Source organism: Silene latifolia, chromosome 8 (genome assembly GCF_048544455.1).
Source record: "Silene latifolia isolate original U9 population chromosome 8, ASM4854445v1, whole genome shotgun sequence".
NCBI classification, from domain to species: Eukaryota; Viridiplantae; Streptophyta; class Magnoliopsida; order Caryophyllales; family Caryophyllaceae; genus Silene; species Silene latifolia.
Window position 1 is genome coordinate 80,171,840 of NC_133533.1, and position 16,442 is coordinate 80,188,281.

The following is a 16,442-nucleotide window of genomic DNA, read 5'->3' on the forward strand; positions in this document are numbered from 1 at the left end:
ATTAATTAAGTTGGAATATATGGATATCGGGTATATCCACTTGCCAAGCTTGTATTGCATTTTATCTAGTGTTATAATACACTAAAGATTATAAAATATGAAGTAGTAATAGTGTATTGACTGTTCATATGTGATAATCACATTTATCGTTTGAGTTTTATTAAACTCACCCGCTACCTTGTCGTATCCGAATGGGTTGTAGAGACAAATTGAACCCCATTAAAGTGAACTGGATTGACATGGTATTTGCCCCTAGTTACTTATATGAGGTGACGTCTCCAAGTGACTAGAGTGTGATGCGATTGATGGCTAGTTCAAGTGCGATAGAGTCATATGGGATGACTAGTCGATCACATAGGCAGACTGTATGGGACAATCTGTCGGGCAGTGACCGCTTATAGAGTTCTGGTAATTCATAAAGACTGGTCGTGGCAAGAGCTACTATAGTATTCTTATGAGTCAATTCTTTTGACTAGAGACTATTCGCCCAAGTTGGCACAACTTCTGATTAGCTTTGATTTATACTCTACGATTTCGTAAATGAGGTCAAACTGGGTATATTTTGGATTATGATGGACTGTGGCTGAACGAAGGGAATAGGGCAATAGGAATTGTCCACCCCTTGTCAGGGTTGTTTGAATCTCAAGGCCACTCGAGGAGTAATTAACTGGAAATGCGTGGCCACGCTCGGAAGGTATCTATGATAAATAATTCCGGTCAGACAGTTAATCTCCAGATCGAGAAAACCACTCAAGATATGATCAAATGTAAGTACGACCTGCAAGACACCTTGCATTGAGTGAGAGATTGTAATAGGACAAGAGAATTGGTGACGCACACTTGTCGAGGACAAGTGGGAGATTGTTGGGAAATGTGTCCTCAACAATAGTGCGATCACATGATTTAAATATCAGTATTAATCTCATATTAAGAATACGTGAGGGATGATTCTTTATACGATCGATCGACCGTCATTAATCGGTAATGATTGGCTAACTAGAGTTTGACATTCTTGTCGTGTGACGGTGGTGGTCAGTTGATCCCTTTAGGTCACACCTATAGGATGAGGCCCAAATAGATATTTAATTAATTGTATGCGTCTGATTAATTAATTCCTTAATTATGGGAGTGCAATTTTGCGTCTTATTGTAATGTGATTAAATAAGATTAAATTTAGTTATTAAGTGTTAATTTACTAAATTAGTTGAGGTATTAATATAAGTTTTGAGGTAGAGGTAATTAGTTATTTAAAGTTACAAGAAGTTGTAATTTTAACTAACTAGTAATTTTGGGACCCATTATATGTTGATATAATGGTAGTATACTACTCAAAAAGTGGAGTGTATATTATATTATTAATTGTAATATTTAAGTGTTAAATGATTACATTAATAATTAAATATGTAAGATTGTTAAACATAAGACTTATATGCATTTGTGAGACAAATGTCAAAAGGCAAAAATGGTCCATAAAAGGACCAATATTTCGGCCAAAATAAGATGAGCAAAGATGCTCTTTTGTCTTATGTAGATGTTGGTTATTGTGTGAAAGAGACCTTGCATACTAGCCTTTACATACTACATCTTACACCTAGGCTTCCTACACTTTACCTACACTAAACAATAGACTAAAAACAAAAGCACAAGATTCCCTACATCACTAGAGGCCACCGGTTTTGGCCTTGTATAAGAGAGCATTATTTGCTCAATTTTTTCTAGTGTTGGTGCTTGTGTTGTTTTTCTCTCTATTTTTCGTCATAAGCTATTGCAACAAACTCTCCATAAATACTAATTCACATCATACATTACTTAAGAAAGTAATACAAGATAATTAGTATTATTAAGGTAATATTTCTACTATATATATCTAGTTAATATTAGTAGAGATTTTTTGGGATTAATCTTGGGTGCAATTTATTGGAGTGGCTTCTAAACTTAGAGTCTTAGGAGGATCATCCATCATTATAAGCTCAAGAACAAGTGAAGGAAGGTGACCTTACTTGTGCCCTTAATTTCGAACCAACCAACAATGTAAGGAACATTGTTTTTCTTATAAATCTTTCATTTAGTTATGCATGCACTAGATCTAAAGAACAAATAATTAACAAGTTAATTAGTTCACTTTTAGAGGAGTCTAATAATAGGTAAATGAACCTAACAACGGGGTGTTCTCTTTTTACCTTGGGTAAGTAGGGTGGTAAACGGTTATCACGCGCCAAAATTTGTTGGACTCAACGGGGTATAAGACAGTCTTGTATTCCGGGGCTAGTAGATGAATTTAAGGAAATTCGTCAACCAAGTGTTCTAGAGGTAGAATTAAACTTACCGAATTTACACGATTATGGGATGTTTCGCCCAAGCGATTCTCATTTTTGTTTAATATTTGGGTCTTGGAATCATTTATATAATTTAGTGGGAGATCATTATATAAATGCTAAAACTTATTAAACATGTTTTCACAAGTAATTTTAAAACAATGGATGTCAATTTTTCCTTATTTGTTGTAGCATTTCAATTCGCAATGGCAACTTCAACTCCATCGACTACTTCACTAGGCAAAGATTCATGGCTAAGGTCCGTAATGGACAAATGTATCTTAAATGATGACGGTAGTAACTTTCTTGAATGGGAATCCAACATCAAAAGCGCCGCGTTGTCCGACAACGTGCTCACTTACTTAACCGATGCTCCTCCCATCGAGCCCAGTCCAAGGGCTTTATCGGCGGTGCGGACCGCCTATGATGACCATGTGAGGATGTCGAATGATATCAAAAATGTGTTGATATGGTCGATGTCCCCAAAGATCAAGCTATCATGCATTTCATTAAATGCGTACGAGATATTCACTCGTATGATTACTATTTTTTCACAAACACCTAAAGTCCGTCAATACGATGCGGCGGCACGCTTCTTTGAAGCAAAGCTTGAGAGGGGCCAAAAGGTTGGTCCCCACGTGCTAAAAATGGTTGAATATGTCGACATCCTAGAGCGTCTAGGGTGTAACATTTCTAAGACTCTTGTGATGGATCGTATCCTCCACTCACTTCCCACCAAATTTGTCCACTTTAGGGTAAACTACAACATGAATGGCATGGATAAGAGTTATCATGAAATTCATGCACTCCTCACCCAAGCGGAGAGGGATATGGAAGCTAGTGGGAATGAAAAAGGGGATGTTCTAACCATGAAGTTAAAGAACATGTCCCTTGGAGTTAAGAAAGGAAAGGGGAAGGAAAAGTCCCAATTTAAGAAATCGTCAAAGAAATAAGACAAGGGAAAGGGGAAAGCCGTTGAGAATAGCAAACCCAAGGCAAAAGGTGTGAAACTCTCCGAGGCCGAATGTTTCCATTGTAATGGGAAGGGGCATTATAGGAGGAGTTGTCCCAAATACTTGGAGGATCTCAAGGAAGGGTGTGTGACGCCTATTGGTATGATTTCCTCTCTCAATGTGACAGACGTTAATTATTCTTACACTTCCACTTGGGTATTTGATACCGGATGTGACTCTCACCTTTGTAATCATTTGCAGGGTTTAAGGGATGTGCGAGCACTAGAAAAAGGTGATGTGGATCTCCGCATTGGCAATGGTGCTAAAGTAGAGGCCGTTTCCATGGGGACCTATGTGCTCACTTTAGCTAGTGATCTAGAGTTGTATTTAAATAAGTATTATTGTGTACCAAATTTAACCAAGAACATCATCTCCATTTCCGCGTTAGACGCGGAAGGCTTGTGTTTTATGATTAAAGACAATAGTTGTACTTTTTCATTAAATGATGTGGTTTATGGCAAGGCCATTTCAATTGGAGGAATTTATGTTTTAAATGATGTTAATGAAGTTAATCATGTGGAAACTAAAAGGCTCAAAACGGGTGATCCAAATGAGTCCTACCTTTGGCATTGTCGTTTAGGTCACATAAACGAAAGACGCATTAAGAGACTTGCTTCATCAAAAGTGCTCAAACCATTTGATTTCGAATCTTATGGTACATGCGAGTCTTGCCTTTTAGGCAAGATGACTCGTGCGCCTTTTGCGGGAAAAGAGACACGAGCTAGTGAGGTTTTGGCTGTCATACATACGGATGTGTGTGGACCATTAACCATCACCGCTAGAGGAGGTTTTCACTACTTCATTACTTTTACTGATGACTTAAGCAGATATGGGTATGTCTACTTAATGAAGAACAAGAGTGAAGCTTTTGACAAGTTCAAAGAATTTCAAAATGAAGTAGAGAACCAATTGGATAAAAAGATTAAGAACCTACGATCCGATCGTGGTGGTGAATATCTAAATACTGAATTTGATTCACACCTGAAAGATTGTGGTATAGTATCACAATAGACTCCTCCTGGCACACCACAATTAAATGGTGTGGCCGAAAGGAGAAACCGAACTTTATTAGACATGGTTCAGTCAATGATGAGTCTAACCGAGCTTTCTAGTCCGTTTTGCGGTTTTGCCCTCTTGTCTGCAATATTTTCACTAAATCGAAGCCCGACTAAAGCGACCGATAAGACTCCATATGAGATATGGACAGGGAATGTCCCTCATTTGTCATTCATGCGTATTTGAGGTTGTGAAGCGTACGTCAAGATCAAGTCTGACAATAAGCTTGCACCCAGGTCTGAAAAATGTCTTTTTGTAGGATATCCAAGGGAAACACGTGGCTATTACTTCTACAATAAACACGAGAACAAAGTGTTTGTGGCTCGTGATGCTGTCTTCCTAGAAAAGGAGTTTATTTCTAGGAGACAGAGTGGGAAAAAAATTTGAACTTGACGAAGTTCGAGAGCCACAAACCGAGAATGAGGTAGAGGAGAACGTGGAGGATAGCATTCCCTCTTCCTCTGAAATGGTAATTTTTCCTAAAAAGTCAAGTAGGATTTCTCATCCACCTGACCGCTACCTTGGCAACATCGAAGAGGATGGTGTTTTGTTACTTTTGGAAAGTGATGAACCCACTACCTACAAATCGCCCATGTCTAGTCCCGACTCCTCGCATTGTCTAGAAACCATGCGGTCCGAAATGGATTCCATGTACGAGAACCAAGTATGGGACTTGGTGGATTTACCTGAGGGAGTGCGACCCCTTCAGTGTAAATGGATATATAAAATTAAGCTCGGCGTGGATAAACATATAGATTTTTATAAAGCTAGATTGGTGGCAAAAGGTTTCACCCAAGTTCATGGTTTACACTATGATGAAACCTTCGCTCCAGTCGCTATGCTTCGGTCCATTAGGATAATCTTAGCGGTTGCCGCGTTTCATGATTATGAGATTTGGCAAATGGATGTCAAAACCGCCTTCTTAAATGGGATTCTAGAAGAAGAGGTGTACATGATACAACCTGAAGGTTTTGTGGATACATCTAACCTTGAGAAGGTGTTTAAGCTCAAGAAGTCCATCTATGGCCTTAAGCAAGAATCTTGAAGTTGGAATCATCGCTTTGATCATGTCATTAAACAATACGGTTTCACTAGAAGTGTTGAAGAACCGTGTTTATACATGAAGTTTAGTGGGAGTAAGGTTTCATTCCTTGTCCTATATGTGGATGACATATTGCTCATCGGGAATGATATTCCATCGCTCACTTCCGTTAAGGAGTGGCTAGGGAAACACTTCCAGATGAAGGACTTGGGAGAGGCACAACGAATCTTGGGTATCCGGATCTATAGGGATAGGTCCAAGAGGATACTAGCATTGAGTCAAGAAGCTTATATTGACAAAGTTTTTGACCGGTTCAATATGGAAGATTTCAAGAGAGGATTTCAACCTATGGGCCAAGGAATTAATTTGAGCAAGTCATAGTCTTTCTCTACCCCTAAGGAGATTGAACACATGAAGACCGTGCCCTATGCTTCCGCTGTTGGGTCTATCATGTATGCTATGATTTGTACTCGTCCCGACGTTACGTATGCCTTGAGCATGACAAGTCGTTATCAAGCCAAGCCTGGTGAGAGTCATTGGATAGCCGTAAAGAACATCCTTAAGTACTTGATAAGGACTAAGGATTCGTTCTTAGTGTTTGGAGGAGAAACTGAGTTGCGTGTAAGAGGTTACACGGACGCAAGTTTCCAAACCGATCGGGATGATATGAAATCCCAATCCGGCTATGTATTTATGCTAAATGGAGGAGTTGTTTACTGGTAGAGCTTCAAGCAAAGCATTACCGCGGATTCTACAAAAAAGGCTGAGTACCTTGCAGCGTCTGAGGCTGCAAAGGTAGTTGTTTGAATTAGGCAATTCATGGAGGGACTAGGAGTAGTTCATTCCGCCGAAGATCCGATCACTCTATATTGTGATAACAGTGGAGCAATTTTTCAAGCCAAAGAGCTAAAGTCTAGTAACAAATCTAGACACATTGAAAGGAAATACCATGTAATTAGAGATTATGTGAAAAGGAAAAAAGTTGACATTTGTAAGGTTGGGACAGAGGATAATATTGCTGATCCTTTAACCAAGCCTTTATCAAAGGCTAAGCATGATGGTCATGTCGTCGCAATGGGATTGAGATGAATACCAGATTTTCTATAAGATTATGGATATGTAATAATTGGATAGTGTATCTCTTATTATATATATGATAATCGCATTCATTGTTTTTGCATTCATTTATGAATCTTTTATTTAGTGTGACTAAAGTTTTAATACCTTGTTTATCTGAATAAGTTATGGAGACAATGTTGAACACTATTCAAGTGAATAAGATGAACATTGTATTTTGTCCCTAGTCACTTAATGAGGTGACGTCTCAGAGTGACTAGATTGTAAGTCGATTGATGGTTGTTTAACACCATAAAGTCATACGCGATGACTAGTCGATTACATAGGCAGAGTGTGTGACACTTTGCCGGACAGTGACCATTTAGAGAGTCCCTAAGTTCTATTATAAACGCCTGGTTGTGGCAGGGATTTCTATGATGTTCCTATGAGTCGATTCTTTTGACTGGAGACTATTATCCAAGTTAATGCAGTTTCTGAGTGACTTTGGTTTTTGTCCTATGTCTTGCCGTGAAAGGAGGCCAAAAGGACATCTTCTGAGTCATGATGAGCTGTATTAGGCAAAGATAGATAGGGTATACAAGAGTATATCTCAAGGCCAGTCGAGGACAAGATAGATAGGGCATACAAGAGTATATGTTCATGTGTAAGTGCGACCTGAAAGACACCTTGCATTGAGTGGGAGATTAAAATGGACAAGAGAATTGGTAGCGCACACCTTGTGTCGGACAAGTGGGAGATTGTTGGAGTTAGTGTCCTCCATAATAATGCGTTTACATAATAAATCTCATTAAAGGAATATCATCAGGATATTTAATTATTTGATCCTCGTCAGTTGATTAACGTAAATCGATAACGGTTGGCTAACTAGAGTTTGACGTTATTGTCATGAGACGACGGTGATCAACTGACCCCTTTCTGTCACACCTATAGGAACGAACCCCAATTGATAACTAATTAATTGTATGAGATACAATTTATTTAGTCCCTTGATTTATAAACTAAAAGGTTAGTTGATTATTTTAGAGAGATTTCGAGTTGCGAACTCGAGGCATGACAGTTATTATTTTTTTTTTTTTTGCAAAACGATATCATTTCATTTCAATAAGAAAAGAAATTACAAATTTTGCAAGACTATCACACTAGATAGTAAAGACACTAGAGTACATGGCCAAAGGTCTAATTCCTTAAACTATCTAACATGAATTGAGAATGAGCATGTTGAGGGAACATAAGCATTCTAATAGTAACAATATACTTCACTCTATCAACAACACCTTTGACAGTCCTCTCTTGATGAGAAAAAATACGGCCATTGTGTTCTCTCCAAAGTTCATAAACAGCAGTTGCTATAGTTGTCTTGAACAAAGCAGTTCTCCATCCTTTATTGGTACCATACTGAACAATCCATTGTAGCTCATCCAGAAGCTGCAGACCATGCCTGGGAATCCTCAACCATTCTAATAAGTTCTGCGAAACCGTGCCTGAGAAAGCACAATTAAAGAAAAGATGGTAGTGTGTTTCCTCAGCCATCTGACACAAGTAACATCTATTGGCTAAAGAGAAACCACGATATTGCAGATTATCCACAGTAGCCAACTTCCCTTGAGCAGCAAGAAGGGCAATAATTTTGTGCCCTGGAACAACTCTGGGATGGATCAAAGCAGAATAGAATGCATTCTGTACTGGAGCTTCGAACAAAAAATTATAAATGGAATGAACCTGAAGTTTCTGACCAGCCAGCCAAGAATTCAGTAGCCCCATATCAGTTTGAACATATCCTGCTTTTAAGAGGAACTTATCCCGAGCAGCTAATATACCTTTAAAACCTGCAGAAAATTGATCTTTGACAGGCAAAGACCAGATGGTGGCCTGCTTCAATATATAAGCAGAATGCCATTCAGCCCATAAACCTGCAGAATTGGTAGATAGTTTCCAAATCCATTGAATGAGCAAAGAGATATTCCAGATTTCCACATTTTTGATGTTAAAACCTCCCCTCTTCCAGGGAGCACAGATCTGACTCCATTTCTTAAAAATCAGCTTCTTGCCACCATCAACAATACCCTAAAAATAGTCTTTACACAATCTGTTGAGCTTCTTGATCACCTCTTTTGGTAGAAGGGCACTAATACACCAAAAATTCTCCACTCCAAAAAGAACAACATTAATTAACTGAACTTTGCCAGCATAAGATAAGCGTTTTGCAGACCAATGATGTATCTTCTGTTGAACCTTAGTGATGAGAGAATTAAACATATTGATACTAAACCTAGTTGTACCAAGGGGCATTCCCAAATAACGAAAAGGAAATCCTTCCTCAGAAAAACTAGTAGCATGAAGAATATCAGTCTTAGCAGCAGGATCAACCCCTCCAAAATAAATGCTAGTTTTAGAGACATTAGCATGTAACCCAGAAACTTTAGCAAAGGCAGCAAGGGTGTCCTTAACAGCTCGAACAGATGGCACATCTCCTCTAACAAAAATCATTAAATCATCAGCAAAAACTAAATGATTTAAACCCAGCTTACTACACTTAGGATGATAAGACACTTGAGGTTTTTTGGCAAATTGGCCTAAGTGCCCTAGAAAGAATCTCCATACTTAGGACAAAAAGGTAAGGGGACAGTGGATCCCCTTACCTAATCCCACTCTTCCCCTGAAAAAATCCAGAAAGACCACCATTAAGTTTCAGAGAGTACCAGGTCCCAGAAAAACAACCTTTAACCCAAGTAATGAATTGAGGTGGAAATCCAAAAGCTCTGAGCATGTCAGCAATAAAGGTCCATTGAAGTGAATCAAAGGCCTTTCAAATATCCACTTTCATTTGGCACCTAGGGGAAATAGATTTTTTATTGTACCCTTTAACTAAGGCTTGAGATAATAGGATGTTTTCAAAAATGCTTCTACCCTTCACAAAGGCAGCTTGCTCTTCACCAATTATTAGAGGAAGAATACTCTGAAGTCTGTTAGCCAGAATTTTGCTTACAGTTTTATAAAAAACTGTGCAACAAGAGATAGGTCTATAGTCCATCACAGAAGAGGAGATAGCTTTTTTAGGAATAAGAGTGATTACAGTTGAATTAGCTTGTTTGGACATATGCCCAATCCTGAAGAAACTTTGAATAGCTGTGCAGAAATTCTTGTCTATAAGAGGCCAAGCAGACTTAAAAAAAACCTGCAGAAAAACCATCAATACCAGGGTTACTATTAAAATCCAGGCTAAAGAGAGCATTCTTTATTTCAGCAGCAGAGATATCTTGAATGAGCCTAACTTGATCAACATCATAAACCCTAGCACCTTGAGAAAAAATGCCAACATCCAAACCTTCTACTGCAGTAGCTTGCCCCAATAAACTTTGATAATAACTTTGGAAAGCCAAAGCCACCTGATCAAGACCTTGATGAAGATTGCCATCTTTATTATGAATATCACCAATTATTTGTTGTTGTTGCCTTTCAGCTACTTTTGCAAAAAAATATTTAGAATTGCTATCAGAGAGCTGAATATGTTTAATATTAATTCTTTGCTGCAGGATATTGAGCTCAATTCCCTTGAGCTTACTATACTCTTTCACACAATTTTTCTCTTCCAAAATTAAGGAAGGAGAGAAAGGATCCTGGTGTAACTGCCTTTGACAATCCAGAAGCTTAGTTTTAGAATCCAGTACTCTTTTAGACATATTATTATAATTCTCTTTATGCAGCTTGGAGAGAGCATGCTTAACAGATTTAAGCTTTTCAAAGAAGCAGAACATAGGACTACCCAATTTAGAAGTATGCCAAGCCTCCTGAACAATCTTAAGATAATCAGGATGTTCAATCCAACTATTAAGGAAGCTAAATCTTTTAACCATTTGTCTGTCCTCAAAAATATGCACCAAAATGGGAGAATGATCAGAAATTCCAGCTTCCTTGAAGAGAGCATAAGAAGTGGGGAAAGAAGAATACCAACTAGGATTTACAAGGACCCTATCCAATTTAGACCAAACCCTAGTATCAGGATCCTGCTTATTAGTCCAAGTCATATCGCAACCAGAGCTACTCAAATCATCCAGTTGACAACTAGATAAGTAAGCATTGAAGTCAGACATTTCCTGCAAAACTGGAGGAGTAGAGCTTAGTTTTTCATCAGGACTTCTAACCACATTGAAATCACCAAGGACCAACCAAGGAGCATTGCAAGCAATCTGCCTCAAACTGTTCCATAAATCCTCTCTAATTACTGCATTGTTACTTCCATAAACAAAACTTATCCAACAGATTTTGTTAGATTCCAAGTGAAGAACCTCACAACTGATAACTTGAGCCTCCACAATTTTTTGTTTAATGACAATAGTGTTGGGATTAAACAACACCCAAATTCGCCCATTATAATGCTTCTTATAATTACAGAAGCTTCCCCATCCACTAAATTTTTTTTAAGAATTTTAGAAGCTTTAGATTGCTTCACCCTAGTTTCCAAAATAGCAACAATATCCAATTTATTATTCCAAAGATAGTTTTTTACTTCATTATGTTTTATAGGGTTATTGAACCCTCTGATATTCCAAGAGGCTACCTTCATAGAGATGGTTTATCAGGTGGGACCAAAACCTCAAGATCTTCCCTCTGAATAAAATAACTTTTAGAGTGCAAACCAGAAGTGGCAGCAGGTATAGAATGGGATAGGTCTGGAGATCTCTGGCCTAGCCCGATACATATTGAGCCTACATTCCCCAAACAACCACCTTCCTCAACCTGTGGGACTTCAGAAAAAGCACCAAGTTCAGGGGCCATATTAATATTGTCCAAACCATGTAGAGGATCCTGATTATTATCAAGAACAGAAAACTGATTATGGGACTCAGGTACTGCTATCCCAGTTGCATACTGCTGAGGACCAGTACCAACAACACCATATAAAGAAGTATTTTTCCCAGAAGAGCATGTGGAGTGCTTTACTGGTGTCCCCTCTAGAGAAATTGACCCAGTGGACAAGGATCTCTAACCTAGCCTTTGGCATTCTGAGTCTACATTCCTTGTCTGTTGGGAAGTTACCAATATAGGAGAACCAGCAGTAGCACCTAACTCTTGTCCCACTATTCCAGGAATAGCAGGCTCAGATGACATTGAACCAGTGAAACCCTTAACAGAAGTAGTAGCTGTGCCTGTAGCAGACTGCTGAATATCAGTTCCAACAACACCAGAAGAATTATTCCCTGAAGAGCATGTTGAGTGCTTTACTGGTGTCCCCTTTAGGGAAACTAACCCAGTAGACAAGGATCTCTGACCTAGCACTTGGCATTCTGAGTCTACATTCCTTGTCTGTTGGGCAGTTACCACTAAAGGAGAACCAGAGATACCACCTAGCTCTTTTCCTACTTCACCTAGAGTAGCAGTCTCAGATGTCACTGATCTAGTAGAATCAATAACAGTAGTAGTTGTTGTACTAGTTGTTGTAGGAGGTATAGTTGGAGATTTCACCAGAGAACCCTCTTTAGCAACCTCCTTAGAACTTTTAGCTACAGCGGCAGCATCTTTGGCCTTCTGCCATTTACAGGACTGGAGGGTATGACCCAACTTTCCACAACCATGACAAAAGTATGGATACCATTCATACACCACTTTCTGAGACACTGAACCTAAGTAGGGAATATTAATATTCACATGATCAGGCAAAGTCTTGGACACATCAAGTTCTATTAAAACCCTAGCAAATGAAAGTTTGGCTTTAGAAGTAGTTGCTGGATCTGCAAACAATGGTCTTCCTAGTTTTCTTGCAATCTTGCTCAACACTTTTTTAGACCACAAATAAGGATCAAGTCCTGGAAAGAGGACCCAAACTGGAACCTTAGCAACCTTCTCCATTTCAAAGGAAAAGAAAGGTGACCATTGCTTAAGAACTAGGGAATTAGCCCCCACTTTCCATGGTCCCTGCTTCAAGACATTATCCATTTCCTCTTTTGTTCCAAACCTAAAAGAGAACCATCCTTTACGAAAATATTGAACAATTGGAGAAGCAATATTCCCCCAATTCTTGGACACAAATTCCTGCAACAGAGTTAAGAAAGGCTTTGCTCCCACTACATTCCCCATCAAAGTAGTTTCCCAAATTTTAATCTCATTCGCAAATTCCTCTTCATCCAGATCAATAATATCAGAATGAACACTATCCTCACATAGGAACAAATTCATGCCTTGTTGTTTCTGTGTTCGAACTACATTAGACCATTTTGGTTTCTGAGAAATTTTCTCTGGGCTTTTACCAACATCAGAAATAGAGTTCGTATCAATGGTATCCGGAATAATACAAGTATCAGTTTGTGTAACATTTTCATTCTCCACTTTATTCTGAACAATATATACAGTGTTATCAATAGAATTTGGTACTATAGTGTTATGAACAGGTATTGAATCACGAAGAACAGTAGCATTCAAAATGGAAGTAGGAATCACATAATCTACAGTAGGAGAAGAAATAACCAGATTTTTTAGACAGACAGTCGAATTCAGAGCTTTACCAGCTCCATCCATGACGGAAATGATGAGATCATTAACAGTACCCAGAGTTCGCGGTTGCGGAAGAGCAGTTGCACTTAATTCATCACCATTTTCTTCCGTAATCGGACCAGAAGTTTCCATAACCTTTCCTGATGCCATTAATGGCCTTGATTGAGCAGAACGAGCTCGAGTCCTCGCCATAGATTCCAAGAGAAAGAGAAAAAAAAAGAAGGGAAAATGGAGGTTTAAATCGAGGTTTTCATGAAAACCAGAAAAGTTAGTTAAGGAAAAAGTTTGTTATGGAGAGAGATAATTTTTTAGAGAGAGAAATTTCCAACTTTCCTTATTTTATTTGAATTCGACAGTTATTATTTAATTATGCGATAATTTAATAATAAATTTTGGGAGACGGGTTTTAGTTAATTAATTGTTAATTCACTAAAATTGTACTAATTGATTAATGTGATTAATATTAGTATGTAAATAATATGTGTAGCGGTACACGTATATTTACGGAGTGATTTGGACGAAATTAATTGGAAGCATTTAAACATAATACGATGTTTAAATAAAATTTACACGTATTTGTGCGACAAATATAAGAACCAAAATGGACCCGTAAATGGGATATTGGACCGTGTAAATGGAGTGTAGTAGATGATTATAAACATAATCATTTCACTTTGCTTGTTTTTCTTCCACAAAATTGTCATATGATCATTGTGCATGTGATAAAGATTGGACAAAAATTGAAACAAGTCCACTCTCTTACTCCACCTCTCCCACCAGTTTTCCTCCTCCAATATAGACCAATATTTGTTCATTTTTTCATAAGCTAGCTCACTTGTTTTTGCATGTGATCAAAAATTGTTTATCTCTCTAAAATAAATATTCATCACTTACTAAGCTTGTTAGTATACAAAATAAATATTTACTAAGCTTGTTAGTAATATTATAAATATTATCAAGGGTTAATTTTACAAGTATCTAGTTAATACTTGTAAGATTATTTTGGGTGTTGTTCTTGGGTACAACTTGAAGGAGACTTTCTTTTTGAAGGTTTTTCTAGGAGGATCATCCATATTTATTTAGCTCAAGAACAAACTAGATAGGTGATCTTGTTTGTGCCCATTTTTATCATAAATATCAATGTAAGGAAATTGTTTTTCCTCAATCTTTATTTCTATGCTTTTATATTTGCATGCATGTTACATAGATCACTAAATGAACATATTATGAGATAATTTGTTTTAATTAGAGAGTCTAATTAGGATATAAGATCCTTCAAGTGGTATCAAGAGCTACGCTTGTCATTTTGCATGTTGATTTTAAGCATATTAATAAATTATGAGATAATTTATAAGAACTCAAAAATTGTGTTAGATGCGGTTTTAGCACGAAATTTTTTGGGCGTGCATACCTACTGATTTCAAAAGGTTTGTGGTAAAATTTGGTGATTTATGAAGTTATTTTGCTATTTTTAATGATTTTTGGTAGAAAATCGAGTCAAAAATGCCGTATTTTGGTTAAGAGTTAACTAAAAATAGTTAAAAGTTGATTCGGGTCATGAAATATTTATGGTGTTTCATGAATGTTTTCTACAGTTTGTATGTAAAATTTCGAAGGTTAGTTTGAAGTTTTGCATGTTTATTGATTTTATGAGATAAAAGTCGATAAAAGTGAAATAAATTAATCATATACTCAAAACTTTTGTTCCTACCCTTGATAAATTTACGTAAATTTAAAAATATTATTTAAAAGTTAAAAATTAAATTTAAAATGTGATTTCACCTTGTTTTGAAGTTTATTGGTTTTAGTGGTTAAAAACTGATAAATATCGATCTTTTCTTCATAAAATTTTATCCGAATTTTTGAGTAATTTTTATGACATTTTAGTGTTCTTGGGAGTGTTCTAGAATACTCAAAATTTTTTGTTTCAATTTTTGGTAATATTTTCAATTATTTTGGATTTATTACTTAAAAGTTATGATTTACCGATTAAATTAGCAAAATATCACCAAATCAAACTAATTATTCATCATTAAATTAGTGAGGACTAATTTTGAGGTCCAAAACAGTTTGGAAAATTAGTTTGGACTTAAATGAGATTTAAGAGTTGATTATTGATTTTTACAAGTTAAAAATCGATTAAATCCACAAAAACCGAGATGGATACCCACGATTGATAGATAGGGCAATTTTGGCATTATTTTACAGCATTTTAAGCATATTTATTTAACTTTAATGAATGATTGTCATTTATTTAAAATATTTATTTTATTGTACCTAGTATGGCCTAGTTTATTTTAATCGTTATTACCCGAAATGAATGGGAATAGCGATTTGTTTGTAATTAAATACAATCTCGTATCGTAGGTTTGTAATTAATTACACTAAAACTTGGGATAGATGGTCTCTCACTAAGTTATTGAGAGAACAATCTTTCGTACCCTTTTATTTGTATTTCGTACCCCTTTTATTGTTGATCGTGACATAATAATTTCGTACCTATTTACATAATAAATGTACCCATTTTATCATTAATCATGATTTGTACCTATTTTATTATCTTTAGTACCACTTTTTCTTAAAATTGCACAATGGTCTCTCAATAAAGCTTTTTAAGAGACCGTCTCTCAGGATACATATTCAATTAATTAATAGTTTTATTTATTTTATTAATTAATGTATAATAGGAATAGCTATGTAATTCAATTGTAATAGTTATTCTTACCGGCGTTTCCAAAAGACGGATTACATCGAGACGGAGTCTATTTTTGGAAGGTGTTCCAAATCCCACAAAAAGGAGCCACTTTTGGAGTGAAGAGGCAAGGGACCAAGGAGTTGGTTTCCGAAATATAATAGACTAGTTTTTATTAACTAGGTGGCCATACTAGGATTTATTTATATGCTTGCTTGTTTTCATTTTCGCGCATGCCAAAGTCATCATTCACATGCATTATTTTCGCGTTTGTGAATTCACGTCATTTACATTCACCGACTTAGTTCACTTATAGGGAATTTATGACTAAATTGACAAGATCTCTCACATAACTAAAATTGAGATTAGCCTTACCAATTAGTAACACCTATGAATCCCTTGTTCATTAGAGCCACGCTCGCCCAAGCGGGGTGTTCTCTTTTTACCTTGGGTAAGTAGGGTGGTAAACGGTTATCACGTGCCAAAATTTGTTGGACTCAACGGGGTATAAGACAGTCTTGTATTCCGGGGCTAGTAGATGAATTTAAGGAAATTCGTCAACCAAGAGTTCTAGAGGTAGAATTAGTCAACCGTTGACTTACCGAATTTACACGATTATGGGATGTTTCACCCAAGCGATGCTCATTTTTGTTTAATATTTGGGTCTTGGAATCATTTATATAATTTAGTGGGAGATCATTATATAAATGCTAAAACTTGTTAAACATGTTTTCACAAGTAATTTTAAAACAATGGAT

At 36.9% G+C, this 16,442-nt stretch overlaps 1 protein-coding gene across 1 annotated transcript; it reads right to left on the reverse strand.

Moving 5' to 3' along the window:
• Nucleotides 1-7,679: 7,679 nt before the first annotated feature.
• LOC141595419 (uncharacterized) lies at nt 7,680-13,184 on the reverse strand. The gene is made up of 7 exons (XM_074415384.1): nt 11,541-13,184; nt 11,141-11,375; nt 9,776-10,725; nt 9,362-9,678; nt 9,143-9,262; nt 8,682-8,976; nt 7,680-8,567 (listed from the first exon to the last, which is right to left on the reverse strand). The coding sequence occupies exons 1-7, from the start codon at nt 13,182-13,184 to the stop codon at nt 7,680-7,682; spliced, it is 4,449 nt and encodes a 1,482-aa protein (XP_074271485.1).
• Between the last annotated feature and the right edge of the window lie 3,258 nt (nt 13,185-16,442).

Bases quoted from the DNA above. Each gene is read 5' to 3' on its own strand.
- LOC141595419 (XM_074415384.1), bottom strand. From the start codon at position 13,184: ATGGCGAGGACTCGAGCTCGTTCTGCTCAATCAAGGCCATTAATGGCA. The intron at 10,726-11,140 runs GTTTGCACTCTA...GTAACAATGCAG, and splicing joins TATACCTGCTGCCACTTCTG to TAATTAGAGAGGATTTATGG. The intron at 9,679-9,775 runs GTTAGGCTCATT...GTTTTTCTGCAG, and splicing joins GGGTTTATGATGTTGATCAA to GTTTTTTTTAAGTCTGCTTG.